Raw genomic sequence first — 22699 nt, 5'->3', positions numbered from 1 at the left:
TCTTTGAGAGAGGCTCTTCGCTGTATTCCAGAAATGCCTTGGAAGCTCAGAATGTTGCCGGGTTCTTGGGAAGAGGCAGGGAGGCATAGATGCTCATGCTTGAATTTTCTTTGAAGAAAACCTTTTTTTGGAGAGAAAATTTTCAAAAGTTTTCGATGTTGGAGAATGTATACTAAAGTTTCTTTTAATCTTCAGACATTTCAAGAAGAGGCTTACTTTGTTTTTAATCTATTGTGCGGTTTCATTTTCCATGTGTTGGGCATTACATACTTGTCTTCTGTGATGAAGGACTCTCAAATTTCTTTTCTTGTGTGTGCCAATCCTGTAAACACATCTCTTAGCCTTGTCTTTGCATTCTTAAATGCTAAACACTAAGCTTAGCAAATGCCCTGGCTAAGTACCTAAGTACTAAAATAATTTGAGAATGTAGTGCTCTTAATTTCCTGATATCAGCAGTGATGTAATTTTAAATAACCCTGTAAATGTTAGGATTAGGTCTCAATGGTAAAGCATTCATGTTTGGAAAAAAAATTGCGTATTATAAAGTGTCCGGAAAGGATTCTGTAAGTCTTGCCTAATGTTTCCTTTCATTTTATACACTATTCAGTATAAGATAATATATTCAATACAGTTGTTTTGTCTTTCCATGAAAAGGTAAAAACTTACTGAAAGAGTGCTTAAAAACAATCCAAATCTAGAATTGTCTCTCTGTGGCCTTTTTTTTTTTTTTTATACTTAGCCAAACTCTGTGTGACTGGTGATGTAGAACAAAAATTTTGAAAGATGTTTTTCAAGGGAGAAAAGTTTTACGTAGGTGATAAGGTACACTTGGATATTATCATTGTTAGTTTTAATGTGAAAAGCTATTACTACTTCTACTGTTTCAAAAAAAAACCCAAACATATCATTATGCGTTGCTTATCTTCTTGTAAATAAATCTTGTTTTCATTTACCCTTTTAGTCCAAATATTAATTTTGTAATTAACAGAGTTCTAGAACTATTTTTTTTCCCCAGAAACATGTAATAATCTGCATGATTTTTTTTCTTTTTTTTTTTTTCGTTATAACAGATTTATTCCTTGTCTTTGGAATACGATTCTGTGGCAATAACTAGGGGCTGATTCATTGCCCAGAAATGCAAAAAAAAAGAAGGGAAGGGCTGCATGTAATGCAGCTCTCAGGAGGCTCTAGTTAGGAAACAGTGAAGCTTAGTTCCTCTGCTGCTTAGGTTTTGTTAGGGAGGGTGGAGGAAAATCTACCAGTCAGCTGTGATTTTTGTTTACGTAGGAGAAAAAACACCAAAATATTGCTGAAATATTAATGAGACGAGGCTTAACAGAAGTGTAGCTGTTCAGCAATTTCCAGGTAGGCCTTCGTATGGAAGGTGGAAATAAAGTTTTGTCTTTTTCTGTTAACAGCCTAAAATGACTGTGTGAATTCAGTGGAATAAATGGCGTCCAAAGTAACTGATGCTATAGTCTGGTACCAGAAAAAGGTAAGCTTTCCAGTTGTTACTGTGCTGCCTGTTGGGCAAAAATGTTGGAAGAAAAGAGTGGGATTACTGGGCTTAATGCATAAAGTATCTATAGCTATGAAATACCACTGTATCAGTGGGTAGCATAGCATGAGAGGTAGTTGCTTCAAACTTTTATTATAAAATAGGTAATAATTAGTAACTATATCTTATGGAAATGAAGAGCTGCTGGTGTATTTTGAAAACTCTTCTCCCCTTAGACTATCTGTGTTTTGGAGAAAATGAAAGAAATTTTATTAATGAAATGTTGTCTGATGTACTTGTGTACAGGAGCATGTTGTTTATGTAGCACATACACGATTGCTTGTGTTTCAGTGGTTTTCAAAACTGAGAGGAAGAAAAACAGAAGACAAGGTAGAAAGTTGAGAATTAAAATATTTTCTGTTAGTATCCAATCCAAATGCAAAGTAGACTCAATATGCCATGGATTTTTTAATGATGAAGATGATTTTAAAAAAATAGGGGGAAAGAAAGAGGAGAAAGATTTCATTTGGGGATGTGCAGTTACAATATAATATGATACGGTATCTTTTGAGTGATATTTGTATATAGAAAAGTTGATGTCTTTTTCTAATTTACTGTTTGGACAGCTAAATGGTCATTTTTTTTGAAGTTAGTATTCCAATTTGCTTTTAAAATGATGAGCTATTTGCTAAATTTTGAGGTTTCTTGGCTTTACTAAAATATAAACAACTTTACTATGAAGAACATATCCTGGGAATAGTGTTTTTCGTTTTCAATGAAATATTCATATTTCATTCTTGTTCTGCTGTTCTTTTCAGTGCTTTCACACACATGTTTCTGTTTGTACTTCATTTATACCAACATCAATGTTTCTGTTCCAAGTTTCTATGGCCTTTTAGAGAAGTGTGCAGAGCTAGAAACTGTGTGTTGCCTTTATAGCTAGGAGCTGTGCTGAGGTGAAAGGCTGCCTATCTTCAGGGGAGATGAGATCTTGATTGTAGCAGACATCAATGTCTGAACACGATTTAGTCACAAATTGATTATCTGTGTCAAGAAATGACCATCAATTCACTCTAGAAACTTCCTGGATTGCTTGTGCCTTCCTGTATTTTCCATCCAGCAGATACAAAAGTTTAAAGTCCTCACATAAGGACCAGGGCCTGTGAACATCATCCTGATCACGAGCTTTACAGCAGACACTCGTTATCATATCTCCCATGCTGGCATTTCTGCTGTAACCCATGAGGTCTCAGCTGTCCCTTCACAGGCCCCAGCTGCGGCTCCCACACAGTCAAACTCAGCAAACTGAAAATGGGGAGGAATCAGTAATTTTCATGTTCTGGCATGTGTGTTTCTGTAGCAAATATACAGTGCCGATTCTCGAGCCATGACCAAGCTGAAAGGACTTGCCTCCTAAAATGGGGAGAATAATAATTTGTTTTGGAGAGATATGCAAATTTATGAGTTGATGCAAAGATCAAGGAGAACTGATAGTAATATTTATAGTCTAACATAAAACAAAATCTATTTAAGTAGGTAGGTAGGGACTGAGTGAGGATAGGAACAAATATTGAAGCAATATTTTCTTCTTATGTGTTATCATTATCATTAAGGTTGGAAAAGGCCTTCAAGATGACCAAATCCAACTGAAAGCCCATCACTCCCATGCCTGCTACACCATGTCCCCAAGTGCCTCATTCACAGGGTTCTTGGGCACCGTCAGGGGCGGTGACTCCCCCACTTCCCTGGGCAGCCTGTTCCAGTGCTTCAGCACTCTTCCTGTGTAGAAATTCTTCCTAATATCTAACCTGAACCTCCTTTGGTGCAAATTGAGGCCATTTCCTCTTGTCTTATCCGTAGTTCTTGTGGAGAAGAGACCGACCCCAACTTCACTACAACCTCCTTTCAGGTAGCTGTACAGAGTGACAGGGTCTCCTCTGAGCCTCCTCCAGACTAAATAACCCCGGCTCCCTTGGCCGCTCCTCGGAAGGTCTCTGCTCCAGCCCCTTCCCCAGCTTCGCTGCCCTTCTCTGGACGTGCTCCAGCACCTCCATGTCCTCCTTGTAGCCAGGAGCCCAAAACTGAGCACAGCGCTCGAGGGGCGGCCTCACCAGCGCCGAGCGCAGGGGGACGGTCGCTGCCCTGCTCCTGCTGGCCACACTGTTCCTGACACAGGCCAGGAGGCCCTCGGCCTTCCCGGCCACCTGGCCACCTGCTGGCTCGGGCTCAGCCGCTGCCGACCAGCTCCCCCAGAGCCTTTTCTGCCGCACAGCTCTGCAGCCACCTGCCCCAGGCCTGTGGCGCTGCATGGGGCATGTATGTATTCTTCATTTGCACTTCGTTGCTCTCTGTGTTACAAAGGTCTTTTGGTCTCTCTAAGGGAAGGCATTTTGGTATTTCTTTAATGGAAAGACTTAAGCAATGGAGTGAAGCAATTGAGCCCTTCCAACCCTACTTGCGTGCCTGTACCTCCATGGGGTTTGCAAACACCGAGTCCTCCCATGAGTCATACTATTGTTTGGAATTGAGCTCCTTGCACAAGGATGATTTAGTAATGTGCTTAATCGTTTGAAAGGTCAGACTGCTTATTATGTAAACTTTTTGTTTTGTTTTGTATTTTAATAGGTTTATTCTGTTTTTAGTAGGAGGGAGCTTTTGTTTACTGTCTTGTTAAAATGATGTAGATAGTTTTTTGTTATTTTAAATTGGATTGTAGGATTTCAGATGGCATTTTATAACAGATTATTTGAGATGTAAGGTATCATGGGCGTAGCTCTACTGCTCCCAACGCCCGCTTGTGTTTCTGTTAAGGGAGTAGGGAGGTCCCGTGCTTTATCTGGACCATGAAGTTTGAAGTTCTCATGAAAGCGCTTGGGTCCTGCACATGGGCTCTTCCCAGGCTGTTGTGTGGCACATGGGCACTAGGATTTGTCCTTGAGATCTCTTCTCACTCAGCCCAGACCTTCAGTAGCCCCAGGGGCTCCTGCCCAGGCCCTCACCCGCCCCAGCTGCTGGCACCGCACGCACAGGGACCGCTCCTGCCGAGGCCTTGGCCCTCTCTGCTGGTCCATGTTCACACACTCTTGTTTCCACTTGCTGCCACCTCGTCCTTACAGCACTTACACAGGATACAGCGTGACGCTACACAAAAAGATAATTACAAAAAGCCTTAATTCTGATTAACGATAGCATAGATTGCAGTGATCAGGCTAAGGGTTTGATCAGACAAGTGCATTGGAGCCTTGCCAGTGAAACCGAATATTTAACACAAATTTGTTATTAATACTGCAGGGGAGAATTAAGCTGTGCTTCTGTAAAAAGGTTTCTTCTCTTGGGAATGGTTGCAGGAGAAGAGGGAATGCAACCTAAATTCTGCATCTGATTGCATATCAGTTAACTCTGCCAAAACACTCTACACAGTTTTGGGTATCTCTTGGGTATTGCTCTTAAAAGACACAATAAAACTAATGAGATGTTTTCTCTCTCATTGTTTTAAAGGGCAAAATGAAATTACAGTTCTAATTGCACTGTTTTAAGATCTGAAATACTCTCTGTTTTATAGCACATTAGTCTTGGATTATGCTTGCCAGGTTAACAAGGAAACAGAAGAAAATATGCCCAGTTGTTTTAAACCGCCTGGCTTCCTTGTGGGCCCAGTATTTGTGTGGGGCACTGGTAACCCTGACACCAAAACAGTTTTGCTAGGTGACCTAGGTTGGGTGGCTACATCACCAAAGGCTTTGAAGGCTGAAACTCCCTCTTTGAAAGCTCAGCCCTCGAGTGCTGAAACACCACAGTTGTCAGAGCTGACTTTTTTGGGAAGCACAGAGAGGTGGTATTTTATATTTAGAATAGTTCCATTCCATATAATACTGAAACTGGGCAGAGAAGAAATTGAGGAGCTAAACTGAGGTTGTGGCTCTGTGAAGAGTTAAACTTATGTAAGATATGGAGGCAGAGAAGAGCTGAAAATCCCTGTGTGGGTAGTAATGATTCTTGGGTTGGTTCATTATGACTGTGGAGCAGTATCTGAATATTTTCTTTTCTTTCCCCGAGGGATCTGTTTTCTCTCTCTACCGCACGGAGGAAACTGCTGGCACAAGGGGAAGTGTAGGATGTACCATGGGAAGTAGGAATGATCCAGGGGCCTAAGGGCAGTGCTATCTTAAAAGAATTGTAGAAATGCTGGTGGAGTTGCTGAATTTTCAGTAGGCTTCAGGGAGCGATACTGAATAATGAGGCTACCAGAGTGCTCTTATTTTCCTAGTTGTTTCTTGAGGCAGCTTTTTGTGCCAATACAGGTTTGTGGAGATCCGTAATCCTGAGGCACACCTGAAGCACAGCAGAAGCGTTGGCTGTAGCGATGCCAACAGGCCAAGGAGGGCTCTTGTTCTCCTCCCTTTGACACTGTCAAGAGCACATCTGAAGTGCAGCATAACCTGTCCAGGGCAAGGAAGAAGGACCCTTTTTGGCAAGTCTCGTAGAAGGCCTTCAAGATAATTATGTGGGTAAAGCATAGAGTTTGAGTCTGGGTTTCTTCAGCCTTAAGAAGGGAAGGTGAAGGGGAGGTCTTACTGCTCTTATGTGTGGAGAGGACAGACTCATGCTGCTCTCAGATGTGCAGGAATAGGGTGAGAGGCCACAAGCAAATTGGAGCATGGGGAAATTCTAATCAGATGTCATGAAAAAAAAAAAATACCGTGAGGGTTGCCGAGCACTGGGACAGGAACCCAGTGAGGTTGTGAAATTCCAAGTCTTTGGAGACATTCAGACCTTGACTAGGCCCTGAGTAGCCGGCTGCGATGGGGCATGTTGTGAAGGGGAGGTTGGATTCAGGGATCCCCCTGTGTGATTCTGTGATAACTGACTTGAATTGAAATGAACTTGAAAATAACCAAGGAGCAAATTTTATTGTGACAAATCATGCTGTGAGCTCATAACAGAGAGGAAACAGTCTTGTTCAATTTGTGCTTTATTTTTAGTTCTGCTCTGTTGTCCGACCATTTAAGTCAAAGAAACAGTATCTAACTTTGCCCAGTCATTAGAATATGTCATTAGAAAATATGCTCGATGTTGTTTATTCCTTTGCTCATATGCAGTGTAGATTGTAACTTGTTTTTGACTGTTATGCATATAACTTTCCTTTACATTTAATTGCAAGATAAAAAGGATGACTTATGTTTTCAGTAGATAGACTAAATCCGTAAACCATTTTTCAGGGCAGTGAATACGTCAATGACTGAAAAATATTAATACACAGGAAATAAGTGTTTAACTGTGCATTATTGTACTCTGAAAGAGAGTGTTTCTTTGCAGTAAGCTTTGATAAAATTACTGTTCTGGGAAATGGCTCCAAGTTCATTTCTGTTGCAGTTATTGCCAGAATTGAATCACTTTGTTAGTTAGTAATTCAGACATCATCAAGAACAACATCTTATAAGTCTTGCTTATGTTGTTTTGTTCTGCTCCAAATAGTTGGTTTCATCTCTCTTCCTGCAAGTTGATGCAGAGAAGGGAGGAGGACCCCACTTTTTTTTTTTCTTTTTTTTTTCTTTTTTTTTTTTTTTTCAAGCGATCAGAAGTAGCTATTCTGGAGTCATAAATTGCAAGTTTGGTCTGTTCCACTTTCCATTCCATTTGACTAAAAGTCACTAAACACTTTGCTAGTAGCAGACGGTGTGTTAGTGTTGTTGAGCAGCTTCCATCTCTGGTTTACGAGCTAAATTTTTATGCCCTATCCACATATCTACTGTAACTCCATCAAGAACTTTCAAATGAAAAACATCTTGGAAAAAGATTTATCCAAAGAGTAGAAACTGGTTCCAACAGAGACAGTTATGCTGTTGAACTCCTAGAGTGTTGCCTTTGCTATGGTGTAGATCTGTTTATGTAGGAAATAAAATAACTTTAAATAATCCTTTTCCATTATTTGAGAAAAAGTGAAAATATTTTTGGTAGATAAACTGTATATTTCCATATAAAATAAATATGAAGCTGTTTCAAAGATATTTATAAAATTAATATTATAGCATATATGGGCATATTTTAATATTAAAAAAAATCTGATACATAAATGCATACATTCATTTTTTGAAGACTCTTGGGTTGTAAAAATAAAAATATGTTGGCTAAAGTGTTCATACTAGTCATTTTAAAAAGGTGTTAAAAGCCTTAATTTGCTCAGCGGAAGATCCGAGGAAGCAACTTTGTTTTGTGTTCACCAGGCTTTGTACTTAGTATCTTTTAGATGCATTGAACTATTGTGATATTACTAGTACACATGTTTGAAGGTTTTGAAGAGCAAAACTTAGCATGCATTTTTCATTATGGATAAACATTAATGTTTTAAGATTGGCAGGAAATACTATGTATTCTCAGGATTATAATCTTTGTTAGTCTGCTTTGACATTAATTATAGATGTCTCCTGAAATATTGATCAATTCCATTAGAATCAGAAGGCTTTGTGAGTATTGGGCTACACGTTGATACCATCACTACATTAACTTAAAGTGAATATCAGTGTCATTCACAAAGCTCAAATTCAGGCTTGATGCACATGTGGCCTCTTGAGCAGCTAGTTATGAGCAAGACCCTGGGAAGCAGCAGCCTGCAGCGCAGAGGCTCTTAGCATAGGGCTTTATTTGCAATTAGAATTGGCTCTGTTTCAGTAGCTTAACCTTTTACTTATGCTAATTGCCATGAGATGCTATAAAGACAGACTGTCAAGGTGCCAACCCAACTTTAGATGTGAGAACTATTGTAATCATATGTGTTCTGAAGCAGTCGATTGGGAAGAAATAATTGTTTTTGTTTTAGATCACTTCAAAAAGTAGATATTATCTCTTAAAAAAAGAAAAAAATGTAATGAGGCTGGGCTAAAAAATGTTACCAGTTTAAATTTTATCTTTCAGTACTGACCTAATTTTATTGGGCGAACTAAGTTTATTTTTGTGAAAAAAGAGGAAGAGGAAAATGTGTGGATCATATCTGCCTTGTCAGTTGTACTAGCAGAATGATGGCTCAGTGCTTTACATAGTGGAGGTTAAAATGTTTTAAAAAGCTATTTGAAGTAATTGTATAGCCCAATATCCCAGGCCAAGGCATTTACAATTTAACAACATTTCCTGACTTTTTTTTAGAAAAAAATATTTGTAAGCCTGTGTGTAAAACTACTCTTAGTCAATTCAGGATGCTAAACCTCCAAGTTTTTTGTTGCTTTTCTAAATTAAACAACCTTCTGCTCGCAAACAGTAGTGCAATTTTAAACCTAAACAGTTAGCTCCTGTTGTTACCTATCCTGTTTCTGAGAAATAGGTTAGAAGGTTATTTATACGTAGGGTTTCAGTGAAACCAATGAGATTTTGATCTCGTTTTTAGTAAGTTTTCATGTTAAGATGATATTTAGGGACTTGGAATGGTAGGATATTTGGTAAATATTTTGGTAGATATTTTCCATTTACATAGTTGCCCCCGCTTTCTTCCCCTGCTCCCCCCCCCCAAAAAAAAAGTGACAAATGGACAATATATGTATTTGTGTGTGTATATGCTTATGTATGTTCTTTTAAGCTCACTCCAAGTTATTGTGACAATTTGGAAATCATGGTGAGTTTAAACTGATGGACATATCTAAGTAGCCAGATGTATTTTCAATTTAAATTTAACCAATAAAACTAAGTGTCACAAGCAAGGCTTAGATTTTTGTACCAGTTTTGTCATGTTACTTGTGAAAGAAAACTGAGTCTTCAGTGTGGAGTCCCTCATATGCTGAGCCACAAGGACTGCATAAACTTGCCCGAGTTGTTAGTTTTGCAAATGCACGGAGGAAGCAAGTGACTTTATCTTCTTTACCAGATGTTTGCTGAAACCAGGCATCTCCCTAATCAAATATGATAAAGGTAGCTGTTTTGGATAGGGTGGGGAGAATCTTATTTATTGGTGCACGCTGTATACTTGAAAGCTGTATTTTGTACTTAAAGTTTTTGTAGGACCTGTGATGCTGCAGGACCTGCAGCTATAAGGGAATTGGAATGGAGCTGGTAGGTTCAGGAGTGTAAAGGTACGGGGCTTGATCTGAACCTTCAAATTAAGGGTTCCTGGCACTGGAAGCTCGAGCACCTTTGGGGTCCTGGGGACACTTCTGTATTAAGGGAAACCTAGTTTGGATCAAGTTTTGTGTATATCTAAAGACTTAATGAAGGAAGCCTGAAAATCCTATTTCTAGAAGCTTGTGCTTGGAACTGAATTTATTTTGCAGCTGTCTCTTTTCAGTGACCTGCAGATGAACCATGAAGAGTCAGAGCCTGTGTTTGAACATTTTGAAAATTTAATATTTAGATTTGACACAAAAAGTAATTTAGATGTAAACAGTTGTAAATCAAAACTCTCCGAAGATGGAGTTGCCTGGTGTTTTCACCCAATTTTCAGCCAATTTAAAGCTGGGAAGGTTTGCTGGTGTTAGCTTACCTCCTTGAATTCATTCAAGAATGCAGTTCCTGCTCGCGCCGTTTCTCAGCTGTGTGCAGGTGCTCTCTCCCTCCTGGCTGGCGGTTGCTGTACGATGCAGCTTAGCTGCCGTCACTGCGGAGCTCTTGCCGCCGAGCTCTGCTGCACCTGCGGTAGCAGCAGCAAAAGTCAAACACCTCATGATGCTTCTACCTTTTTTTTTTTCCTATTAGTAACACGGGTCCTACCATTTTTATTAGCGTGGGAAGTAAAATATGCCAGTATACGACTTTATAATAATGTGTTTGCTTGCAAGCATTTCCTTGCAGCAGCTTGCAAGGGCAGCGTGCTTGTGAAGACTGCGAAAAGGGAAGCGAGCATGGGTGCTCAGTCCCTGAAGTGCCTCCATAACATCCTTAAAGCAATCAAAGAAAGGATGAAAATAAGTAGAAAACAGTCTCTCAGAAGTGAGTTTTTTTTTTTTTTAATACTTGCTCTCTGCAATCATCTCTGTAGCTCTTTTTAGTTTGCAACAGCATGCTCTTATTTAATAGCCCTGCATTCAGATTTTGATATTCAAAGTTGTTTATGGGTGACCGACCAGAACTACTAGTCTAATCACATAATTTTGAAAGACCATCTTCCTTACAGTTGTCCTTGTCGCTCTAATTCCACCTCCTGCCAAAAGAAATGCTTTATAGAGCAGGATTAAAAGAAAAATCTGAGCACTAAAAATCCCTGCTCTTCCTTCTTTGTAAAGAGACAGACGCTGCTGCCTAGTCTTGAAGGAAAAATAACGCTCACCGGAAAATATACAGAAACCAGACTTCAAGTCAAGCAGCCTTCTGTGCTTCCCAGGGCTCCTTTAACAAGCGGACTGTTATTTGCTTAAAAAAAGAATGTTCTTTTAAAGGCTCTTTGAACTCTGAAAGAGTTTGAGCTATGAATGGAATTAGAAATACAGAGTTTGCTTTGGACTTTTATTGGCACGAAGGCTTCCGCATTTGTTTCTTGTGAAGAAGAGAGAGAGGTTTGTATCCATTTTTCTGCCTTTATCGGAAAATGTTTTTGGAAATCGAGGAGGGGAATATTCTGGAGTACAAAATACTCAGAAAAGGCTCTCTTTCAGTAGGTTTCATGAAGACCCAATATTCTGTCCAAAATCTGTTTGCAGAAGAGGCTGGAACAATTTAATAAAACTGTCTGGGTGGAGTGCTTAGTCAAGATGCTGACTTTTTGGCTGCTGGCTGCTCTCCAGATTGAGTTTGCTCTTAAACTGCCTTTTGACTTTTGACTTTCCATTTTTTTTGTAGCAAGTGCTTATTTCTGCCCAACAGAGTGCCTGGCTCTCACATTTTCCCCAGTCTAAAATATTTTTTCAAATGCAAGGTCCAAAGTATTTCGTAATACTGTTATATTTTTTTACCACAGGGCCAGTAGATTTTTCAGTTCTCAATTTAGCAAGCTAGAAATTGTCTGGAAGCTTAGATCTTGTGAATGGAGAAAATTAAATTTGAAAATGAATAATTTGGTGCAATAATTATTCTCATCTGGAGAATAAATGCATAGTGTTTTACATTGTCCTCAATTCCCATTTTAGATATACTTTGGGCTTTTACTGATACTATAAAATTTAAGTTTTTGGCACGTCAAATTTGGAGACACGGAGCACAACTCTAGTTTAGCCAGGAATATTTTGGCTTATTCTGACTTCTGTATAAACCTTGTTATATTTATACTGATCATAAGATCCTTTTTGACCAAGAAGACTTTGTTTTGGTTTGGTTTTGCTATGGCTTCTAATTTAAAACGCAAGACTGAAATAGAAAAGGACAAATAAACAACATTTTCTGGTTTCAGATGTCTCATGCTCAGACTTTTAATGTCTGTTATCATTTGCAAAATGAAAAGAGCAGCTAAGTCTTATTTTGTGCAGTGAAGCTAATCTCAAACAGGTTTGTTTAAGGCGGTTGGGGTTCACTTTGCTTAGCCACCAAGTGTCTAGGTAGTCGTGAAAACTCTTTTTAAGCCAGTGTAGAGCCTGGGAAGGCTCTGCTGGCACCAGTGAGTGATCCTGCGTGTGAGGGGCACGAGTGATGTCCAGGAAGGGTGTAAGCCCCGTGCAGCAGAGCACATCCTTGCCAGGTATTATCTAGAAACACTGCTGGCAATTCCAAAGAAATCTGCTGTCTCTGCTTGTTTCTTTTAGTACTTGAATATATGGCCTCGTGTATTGACTTGTTCTTGAGCACAAGTTCCTGAAGCCTAAGATTAGTCTTATTCAAAATATCTGGCAGTAAGAGAGCAACTTGATTGTATAAGCAATTGTGCAACAGTTTCTTAAATTTAATGTAGGTATCTGAAAGAGGAGGGTGATGCTTATTTAACAGGGCAGAGCTCCTTCATCAAAGTTAGGCTTAGTGCTAGGATTTTAATAAGAGCTCGCAGGAGCAAGCTTTAGCCTTTCCTAATCTTTATCTTTCTTTGACTCTGCTCCCATAAATATGCAAGGTTTTCCACAATACTTTGATGAGATTAGCGCTGAAAACAATTCCTTGTAATTAAAACTTTTAATTAAAAACTTTTTATCTAAAAGTGAGATCTTTAGAGAGTTTCATAAGTAAATAGACTGTCATCTTAATGCGAGTGTCTTATCTATGAAACCTGAAAACCGACAGCTTTTAAGTAATGCCTCTTTTCTGAAAAACAGCAGTGTGATATAAAGGAAAGATTATTTAACACTTTTGGCTGCCTCTGTGGATGAGTATGATTCTAGCAGTGCCTCTGTGGGAAAAGAGCCCTTCCTGAGGCTCTTGCATGTTGTGAGTTTTCCCCAGCCCATACTCTGGGACACGTGGGCAGTGTGACCACGTTTGGCCCTGTGCAGCCGTCAGGGATGAAGCTGAAGACGAGATGGGGGTGAAGGATCTATAGCCCTGCTGGTTCAGGCATGGAGGTTGTTGCTGTGCGCTTGCTTCTCCCCTTCTTTCTCAGCTAATTTGCAGACTAGCTAGATCAAGCCCAGCAGAGACCAGCGGAGAAGATAAAGATTTCTTTGTCAACGAGCCTCTCGGAGGAAATAACCCCTTATCTTCTTGCTTGCCTTTATAGAAGATAAACTGATTTTGTTTGATCTGTGTCTCTTGAAATCTCATTTAGATTTCTTATGTTCTTCCTAGATTGGCGCCTATGATCAACAAATATGGGAAAAATCTGTAGAGCAAAGAGAGATAAAGGTAATAATATTCTAGCATTTCAACATTTTGCAAATTGGGTATGCTGATGTTGTTTACAATGCATGTGTTATTCATTAGAACTGGCAAATTAGATTTCTGGACAGTAACCAAACATAACTGACATATTATGCCCTACTTATTTTACATAATTAATTATCTATGGTATTTAAAGCTCTGCATCTCTTTCTGTACCTTGGTACAATTTTACTTTGGTTTTGGTTATCTTAAAGCAAAGTTTAGTTTTTCGTGCCTTTGTTTATCTTTCTCTTTATGATGACTTCTAATTTCAGTTCTCTGAGCTCTCTTTACTTTCAGTTAGTTACCTTATCCCTCCAGTTTACTTTTCCTCCTTTATGATGCTGTCCTTGTTTTGTACAGTTTATTAGACTGGTGAGTACTCCAGGCTTTGTACCCCTGAACAAGCAGTTTAACAGTGGGATTTTTTTTTTTTTTTGCATTTTGGTTTAACTAACAGTGCCATCAGTGTCTGACACAGTGCTAAATTGTTTTTATTGGGGAAAAAAATCAATCCTGTCTGTAATGGTTTTATGGATTGTACATTATGCCATGTTTCATGATATTGAAGTTACTGCCATTAACTTCTCTTTTGCTATTAACCTTTTTTCTTCAAATACTGCACACAAGAAATATGCTATTACTGCATGAGCTTCAAAGCCATTCCTAATGTTTAACATCAGCAAAATATTCATTGCTTCACTTTTCCTGTCCCTCCTTTCCCCTGCCTTTGCCCTGGTGCTTAAATAGCCAAGCAGAATCCATTAGGGAGATTTATTTGTGTTAATGTGGAAACTATAACTGACCCAACTTGAGAAGTGTCCTGACTTCTGTACAAAATGTGCGAATAAACTTTTAAATCGGAGACGGTGATATTTTTACAGCGACGATATTTTTACAGCGAGCGCTTCCCGACGTGGACGCCCGGGTTTCTAGGTGCTGCTGTGCAGCCCCGTCCCCCCAGCGCTGCAGCAGCCCCGGGGTCGGGGCCGGGCGGCAGCTCCGTCCCGGTGCCCAGCCCCGAGGCAGCTCCCGCGGGCCCTGCGCTGCTCCCAGCTCCTCGGAAAAGATCCGGTGCCTGGGGCTGTGCCAGAGCTGGGGTTCCCGGGGCGGCCCGTGGCCCTCAGGGGAGCCGTGCTGCAAGGCTCTGCTCAAATGACCTTGTTAATGTCACTGGTCCTGGTGCAGAAGTTGTCTTGATTGTAAATGCTCTCAAACAAGGAGCTAAGCGCTCTGCTCCACCCAGGAGCAGCTCTGCTGCGAGCAAGCAAGAGCAGCTGTTGCAAGAAAACTTCTCGTTTTTTTAAATCGGACTTCCTCAGTGGTTGCCCTCGTGGAGGCACCAAAGGGATAAAAACATCCCTAAGAGGCTTTTCTCTGTCAAGAAGTCCCATGGTGGCTGTGGCCCAGGCTCTCTGGTATGCTCGGGGTTGTGTTTTCCACACAGTGCTGGCTGTGCCAGTAGCGTGGCCGGCTGTCATAGCTAGTGCCAAGAATGTTTCACCTTGAGAGCTGTCTGGCCTGTTTTAACACATTCACAGAAATCCCGTGGAATAGCACCATTTGTCAGGAGTGTGCGGAGAGAGATTTCAGAAATACCCTTGGCAAGGAGTGCAAGGAACTTCAAACCAGGGCCCTCACATATTGCCAATTTTCAGTGTCCTTTCAATGACCATGAAAACCAGTCACCATTTACGGCAGAAATTCTTCTAACTACTGTGTGGTAGGACATGATTAAAAATAATAGCTTGCAGTTAGGGCCCTGTGCCTTTTAGAAATGCAGCTTGTTTGAGTCTGTAGTCCAATAATCACCAAGTTAAACACAATAGGAGAAATGATACTGTTTGTGTAAGCTTGTGTTATCAGAGTTTTGTGTAATAAAGATAACTCAGAAGCAAACTCTGAGTTCAGGTGTTGTAGATGACAACTTTAATCTCAACACTACTGCAGTTGAGTGAACTTCACTGCAAATCACTATCTTTGAGTGGAAAAATCTGTTTCCAATATAAATGCATTGCTTAGAGCTGCCCTATTAAGAGTTTACCAAAGGTTTACCTAAAAATTTGCGCAAGAGAAAATTTTAACAGTATAAAGTTTAAATAAAAAATACTTAAAATATTTATTTTTTGCTATTTTGTAGCCAAATAATATTCAATGTCAAAAAGAAACTATGTGAGCTAGCTGGATTGGCCTGAACTGAATGAGACTTTGACAGAGGAAGGAATTTTTTTGGTTGACCCTGGTTTGAAGCTCTTCTCCACCTACATTGCAGGTGTCTGTGGCACATTGAGGAGTGCAGAAAGGGCATCCCAGGGAATGGGATTCTTCCAGGGGCTGCGGTGCAGAGCAGGCACCGTAGCTCAGCATAGCCCGTGCATCCCGAGGAGATGTGTTAAAAATGTATCCTCAGCTCTGCCCGTGAAGGATACTGCACTGCTCGCTTGAAATAATTTTTTTCCCTTTTTTTTTTCCCCCCAAAATTCTGTGTTTAAGACAAAAACCATAATCTTAGCCATGGCAGTAGATTGCTCATAGGACTTGGGTGGGGGAGGGTTTATTTCTTTTATTCAACTCTCTATTTAGATTTCAAAATATGTTTGAGAATTATTCTATCATACAACATTTTATTTCTAAGATACAGATCTTTTATTTTGCAAATGAGTAGCTTGCTAATGCAAGATTTCACAAGAATCTATAACTAGCTCTGGAATTACAATGATGCTAATTGTGGACTTGTTTTACCCTCCACATAAAATAGTGTAGTCTTAAGATTTCTCTAAAGAACTATTTCCACCTGAAGCTCTGCATTGTTATTTCTCCCGTACTACTGTTTTTCTTCATTTGCCATCCTTAAAGCTAATTTTGTTCTATTTATGTTTTACTTCTACAGAAGTATTATTTTTTATTTTTATTATTACTTTACTCTTAAAGTATTATTACTTCTGCTCCTTTATGCCAACACTATTTTTTTTCTTAATAGACATATCTAATGATCACTTTGTTTTTATTTCATTGTGAACAGTTCTGCTCTTTCATTTCAGTGTGAAAAATAAATCCAGCTGACATCAGGTTTAAGAAAAGCAAATGGCCAAATTTCCATGATCTTTTTTTAATTAATGTTCATTTCATTTTTACACATTCACCTCAATGTCATGCTTATGTTTAATGAATATAAACACATTTATGCAAGCTGACAATTAAATTTAAAATTTATCAGTGAATTTAACTCCTTTTTGAATGAACGCTGTTGAACCCTTTCCATCATAATTCCATCCCCATACTAATTTTTCTTTGTTAGATTTTACTCTGTATGAGTTGTGCTCTTTGGGTCAGTTTTGGGTAATGTGATTAAGAGCACAGTGTAATGGAATTAGAATAAACTTACCATCTCTCTCTCGAGCTGGAGAGCATAGTATCACATTTTAGATCTAAAAATAAACATGACAGTTATGCAGGACTGTGCTTGGCTCTTCAGTCAAGGAAGATATTGTTTCTAAAAGACAGAATAAACAGAAACTTTTCCCTGCTTTATTTATTTATTATGTATGTGTTATTTTTATTTTAGTGGGTCAGGAGTTTTTCTTCCCTTTCCTCTTCCCTTTTCCTCTTTATCCAGTGTTAAGAAAAATTCGGTACTTTTCCAGATTTTTGCCCTTGCAGTAGTGGAGCTTGCTGTTTTTAGTGGGTCTGAATGTGCAGTGTAGTTCGTTACATTTTTGAGTTAAGGAATTACATAGCGCACATTTTGTGAAGTTTAACTGGACATAAAAAAGGATTTCAGGAAAGTAATTTGTGGCAAAAGTTATGAAAAGTTGATAGAAATATATTACTAATTCTTGCAAGTGTGTGCATAATATGTTGTTTGCATAATCCCAAGCCTGGGAAATGAGCGCTTGGAGCTTAATCATGTTTGAAAACTACCTTATGGTCAGTAACTGGCAAGATTGTGTAAAAGACATATATGGTTCCGTGTTTCCTGGAACATTCATTTCGCACTACTTTTTATGTATAAAGTTCGTGTATTTGTCTGAATTCTTAATTGCAATATAGGTTAAATATAATTACTGACCACAACAGTGTTTTTCTTCTGCAATTTGAGTTCTGTGTGAATGTATTCTGACAGTATTTGCGTGTTGCAGGGTTTGAGAAACAAACCAAAGAAAACAGGACATGTGAAACCAGACCTCATAGATGTTGATCTTGTGAGAGGTAGGTCTTGAGTTGGAAAAAGCTGAATTTCTCAGCAGTTCCAAGTTTCGAGGGTGATATACAAAAAAAGCCAACCAGGCTAACGGCCCCCTGTTGTCCTATGTCTTGTAACAAGAGTGGGTTAGGAAGTATATACAAAAGCTGAATACATGTGCTTGTTTAGGGAACAGATAGGTAATACCATTTACCTTTACAAAGGTCTCTAGCTTAAAATTTCAAAATGCCTTCCAGTTTAATTTTGATATTTAGATTTTGAGTAGAGAAACAGATTAATTGTCCTAGATCCTAGTATTAGAATTAGGGTTAGAAATCTCCTGTTTTTATATATATTTAGACGTTCTTCCAACTCTTCTGACAACTAGAAGAAATATTATGTTGAAATTTTTGGGCTGTAAAAAATATGTAGGCCTTGGATGCTTCTTTCCTGAGTTAAAGAATGAAATGACAAGAAAAGGCAAAAAGCCACCTCTTTGTTTCATTTCCTGCATGCCTTCCAAAGGCTGGAAAACAATATTATTTGGTGTTTTTTACATGAACCCAGGAGCCAGCATGCCCTGAATGTGTTCAAGTAGTGCTCTTTTGATTCAGATCTCTAATCAGCTGAAGTTTTGTTGAAATTTTAGCTGTTCTATGAAATGTCTGATAGTATTTGTCAGGGAAGAAAATAGCCATCAAAAAATCTACCCTCTACGTAATGAAATACGGCAAATTTTAAGTAAAGGGGCTGGTTTTAAAAGCTGCTGTAGTAGTGCTCCTTAGTGCAAGTGCCCCCCTGACTTGTGACCGATAAAGCCTGCAGGACATGGGAATAGAAGACGTGTTTTAGGTGTATGAGCGCAGAGCTCAGTGATGCCAGCTGTGAGGAGAGCAGAGATGTGCAGCAGAGGCACGTGCTGTGTTGGCCCTGCCTCTCAGTAGCCTGCGCATAATTTAAGTCCCATCCTCGTTAGCTCTAAGCAGGTGTTATCCTTTTTCATTAATGAAACAGCACAGTTAGGTTGAGGTATTGCATCCCTCTGAGTAAGTACCGAAGAGGTCTGCAGAAAGAAAGTGTGATCTTTTTGGCAAATTATTATTGCTTTACATGTATTATTGCTTCTCTTTATGGGTAGCATGGTAGTGTTTGAATATCCTCTAATGAGCATCATGAATCCTGAATCACCAGCTAATTCATCTGCTTAGTCTTACATGAGTTTCATGCTGGTTTTATTTGGACTAACTTCAATAGAGAAATACAAATCTAGACAAATAAAGTTGAGGTCCAAATATCTGCTTCATGAAGGAATCTGGGAATATCCCTAAACATCGCTTAACACAGAAATGAAATTGAGCAGTTGAGCAAGTACACAGCCTGGACTTCAAAACGTGTAATTCAGTATATTTTTACTGGCCTACAAATGTAAATAACCATCTTCTGTAACGATTTCAATTCATTCATAGATCTGTCTAATTAAGATTTTAAAATAACAACAGTCTTTCAGGAAATTTTATTAGAAAACTAGATCTAGAGCAGTGAAAAAATGATGGGAGGATATGAGAAAGAGAAGGGAAAAAAAAAAAAAAAAAAGGGCCAAGTGAGTGAGAGCAGACACGGGGTAGGAGGAGAGACAGGGGCGCCTCCTCCAGACGTGGTTTCCCTGCTCGTTCGGCGCCGCGTGGCCCTGGGCAGTTTCCTGGGTCACTTGGCTGGGGCAGCTGCACGTGTTGACCCTCCGCTCTGCCCGCGCGGACAGGTAAATTCCTCGTGTGACTTGGTGCTTCAGACTAAGTTTCTGATATCTTAGTGCAACAAAGTAAACGGATCATTTTGACATGGTAGGAAATGGCTGTGTTTGATTACTCATGCATTGCGAAAGTCTAAATGGTGTTAGAAGGTTCTGATGATGGTAGTCAGCTTTTGAATTGAGGATGCAGTTATTTATAGGCTCAATAGTTCAGTACACTTATTTATCTAAATCTGGTATTTCTTTTCAACATCTTAACGACTCTCATAGCAGCAACTGAAGTTATAATTAGCCATAACAATAAATTATATCCAAATTTTTAACCTTATTTAAAATCTCTCTCATTCTCTCCATTTTTTTTAATTATTATTATTTGTTTGTTTATTTTTAGGGTCTGCTTTTGCTAAAGCAAAACCAGAAAGTCCTTGGACATCTCTGACCCGCAAAGGCATTGTGAGAGTTGTGTTCTTTCCATTCTTCTATGGCTGGTGGCTCCAGGTGACATCAAGGGTCATCTTTTTCTGGCTGCTTGTTCTGTATCTACTTCAAGGTAGAGCTGGCTCGATTGGACAGGGCTTTAACCATTTGGCTTATTTCAGACATCTGATAAATTTTGCATCAGACTTAGTTCACTGTGTGTTATTACAGTTCATTCCAGTATTTTCTGAAATTGTTTGCAGTCCCAAACACGTTTCTTTGGATTAATATTTTTTTCAATGTATAAAGGGGATGTCTTGAAAATTTAAGGATTTCCTCACAGGCTTTCTTTATTACTTGGCATATAAGTCAGATTTCCAGGTCTATATTATTTCAAGACTGAGGGCCTTTTGGCTTGGGTTGTGTATTTTGTCTCGGGCTTTTAATCTTTCTGATACTTTGCAGTTCAAGAGCTTCTTACCAAGAAGCAGGAAATGCCAAACCTGCCCAGGTGTGACTGTGTGCAACCTGCTTGCATGATCTTTGACCAGTGTCCAGTTGGTCTTCCACATGTTACCTGCTTATATTAGATGCAATTAAGCTTCTAGCTTATACTTTAGTCAAACCTCAGCCATGCTCCTGAATGACTGACAAGTAACAGGCTGTTTGTCCCGTGTCCTTCTGCTGATTTCCTCATTTCACATGGGGATAGTGTGTGTCTGTCTAGGCAGTTTTATACTTCCTAGATTATAGAGGGACTTCTGGGCATCTGTTGCCAAACAGATGGCAGTTTTCAACATTTAAATACGGCACCGAATATCAAGTTCTAGAGATCTGATTTTATGCTCCTCTTAATTTATATATAATACATAAGAGGAAAATTAGAAAGGGAAGAATGTAATGTAATGAGCTGGTATCTTAATGGTGTGAAGGCCAACAAGAGACAAAGCTTATCAGAAGTGAGGACAGCAGAAAGGGAATAGAAGGTTGCTGAAAGTTGAGAGCGCGTGAAGCACACTGAGAAACTAAATGATGGACACATTTTTCCACTGCAGTTTGGTGGTAACACAGAATTGCTATTTTGCCATCTGTCCGTACTGTTGTGAATCACTGTATCTTTTGGAAAAATATGTGAAATTAGAAACATGGAAAAAGGGGAAAGTGTCTCCTTTTGATGATGTTAGTGGCTTGGAGAACATGTGTAAGCAATTTCCTGGTGCTGGAGCTCTAAGACATGAAACATCCTGACAAATACTCACGTGACCTCCTCTCAGAACCGCCCCTTTACCACATTTAGGGGATAGGTACTCTAGTATTGAATATACTGCCCTTTGTGTGCGTTATGCTCAGTGATCCCACAGTACAAGTCATTTTTATCACAATAGCATTATAGATGGGAAGATGCATGAATTATACTTAGTTCATTGCCACGTTTCTAGGCAACTTATTTTGAGAAACACTTGGCATTATATTTATTATGTCACTGTCCTTATAATTATTAAAATTTATTATTCTAATTTTTATTCTAATGCCTAAGTTTGTTTTTTGAATGTACCCATTTTCAGTCTGTGGAGCCTTCATAAGGTGCTAAAGAAGTAGCAAAATAATAAGACTGAGTGAAGCACACATTTGAGCCAAGTGCAGCCTCTCTTTTTACCATATATAACCTTAACATTGTGTTTTATTTTACTCTGAAGGTGTTTTCTGGTTTTCAGTTCATACAAGATCAGAAACCCCGTGCCAGAACCAGTAATCTATTAATGACAAAATACTTCAAAAACCTCAGTGGCCATTCAGCACTTCTGTGCTGAATCTAAATTTTGTGCCATAGTAAAACTTCTTATTTGGTACTATTGTCAAGTAATATGGTTCGACTTTTGTTATAGATATTCAGCTGAACAACCTTTTCAATTCTAAAGTATTTGTATGGATTTATAAGCTGCCATTGCTTTCAGTTATTGGTTTGAAGTTGATTAGCTTAGTGGGATATTTCCCAAGGTTTACATAAACCTACAGAAAAGAACTCTCTCCTTGCCTGTAGAGAAAACTCCTTATTTTATTTGCATTGGTTTCCCCTAGTGTAACTAGGTCTGATTAGCAAAGGGTAAGAGAAGATAAGAGAACTGCAGAGAAGCGAGTTTCTTCCCCAAGGTTGTATAATGAGTCAGTGAACAAAAGCAGAAATAAAACCCTCCTCTTCTGATTCCTTATCACCTAAGTTGTGCTCTAACTTTGTTATTACTTTGAAAAGCTTTCAACATTATAATGAGTAAGCTTACCTTAAGAGCAAAATTATACAGTGTGTTTCTATCATATATTTCTTGAGTATGAACCAAAGAAACTTTAACAGTGATAAAACAATTGCTTATTGGGGTGAAATGAATGTTATCAGTCTGTTCTATGTGTGTGTATGTGTACTTTCAAACTTCTTAGAAATATATTTCAATGTTTTAAATATTAAAAGATAAGCTGTTTGGTCCTTGAAATGTACAGCTGCTTTCTTAGATATATTGATTTATTTGTTTGTATGAACAAGGGCATTTGTGGGTTCCAGAAGTGGTTGGGTCCTATTTATAGGAGCAAAAAGAGCTGTGATTTATATAGGAAAAAACTGGTCACAGGGTTACTAAGTTAGCTGGGGAATTGGAGCCTGTGCCCTTTCCCATCACATGTCCCAGCCACTTCAGTTGGGCTACCTCATATTTCACATGGTTTCTTTGATCTTTCCTCATTACTACAAAATACACATACAAGTACCTCCGTAATGTCGGTCTGTGCTAGCAGTTTTGTCCTCTGTTTGAAACAGGAAATTTAAAATACTTTCTGCTACGGTACATAGGGAGTCCCTAGTGTATTGGTCGTTCCTATGCTCACACCGACGTGTAGCCTCGGTCACAGGAGACACCTGAGGTTAAAGGGAACCTCTGGAGATGACCTTGGCCAAACGCCTACTCAAGGCAAGGTGAACTGGACACAGCCACCTGTTCGGAATATCCCCAAGGATGGAAAGATCACGGCCTTTCTGGCAGCCCATTCCTGGTTTTGTGGTATTTTAGGCCTGGGCTGCTTTGTGCTGTTTGCTTTTTATGTTCTACTGAAGCTTCAGCTAATTTAAAATGTTTGTCATATCACATCTAGCTTCGCAAATTAGTTTCTC

General features: G+C 39.1%; 1 protein-coding gene across 1 annotated transcript in view; it reads left to right on the top strand.

Moving 5' to 3' along the window:
• The first annotated feature begins 1276 nt into the window (after positions 1–1276).
• PHTF2 (putative homeodomain transcription factor 2) overlaps positions 1277–22699 on the top strand; it is a 44010-nt gene continuing 22587 nt past the window's right edge. Inside the window, exons 1-4 of the mRNA XM_010211023.2 lie at positions 1277–1495; positions 13121–13177; positions 17332–17401; positions 19517–19675. Of these exons, the coding sequence (XP_010209325.2) occupies positions 1451–1495; positions 13121–13177; positions 17332–17401; positions 19517–19675 (331 nt within the window). The 5' untranslated portion in view covers positions 1277–1450. The remainder of the gene's footprint in view (positions 1496–13120; positions 13178–17331; positions 17402–19516; positions 19676–22699) is intronic.

Source organism: Tinamus guttatus, unplaced genomic scaffold, assembly GCF_059628265.1.
Source record: "Tinamus guttatus ecotype Peru unplaced genomic scaffold, ASM5962826v1 Tinamus_guttatus_pri_ptg000489l, whole genome shotgun sequence".
In the NCBI taxonomy this organism is placed as follows: Eukaryota; Metazoa; Chordata; class Aves; order Tinamiformes; family Tinamidae; genus Tinamus; species Tinamus guttatus.
Note: the sequence above shows the minus strand (reverse complement) of the source record. Positions and strands in the feature narration are given on the sequence as shown.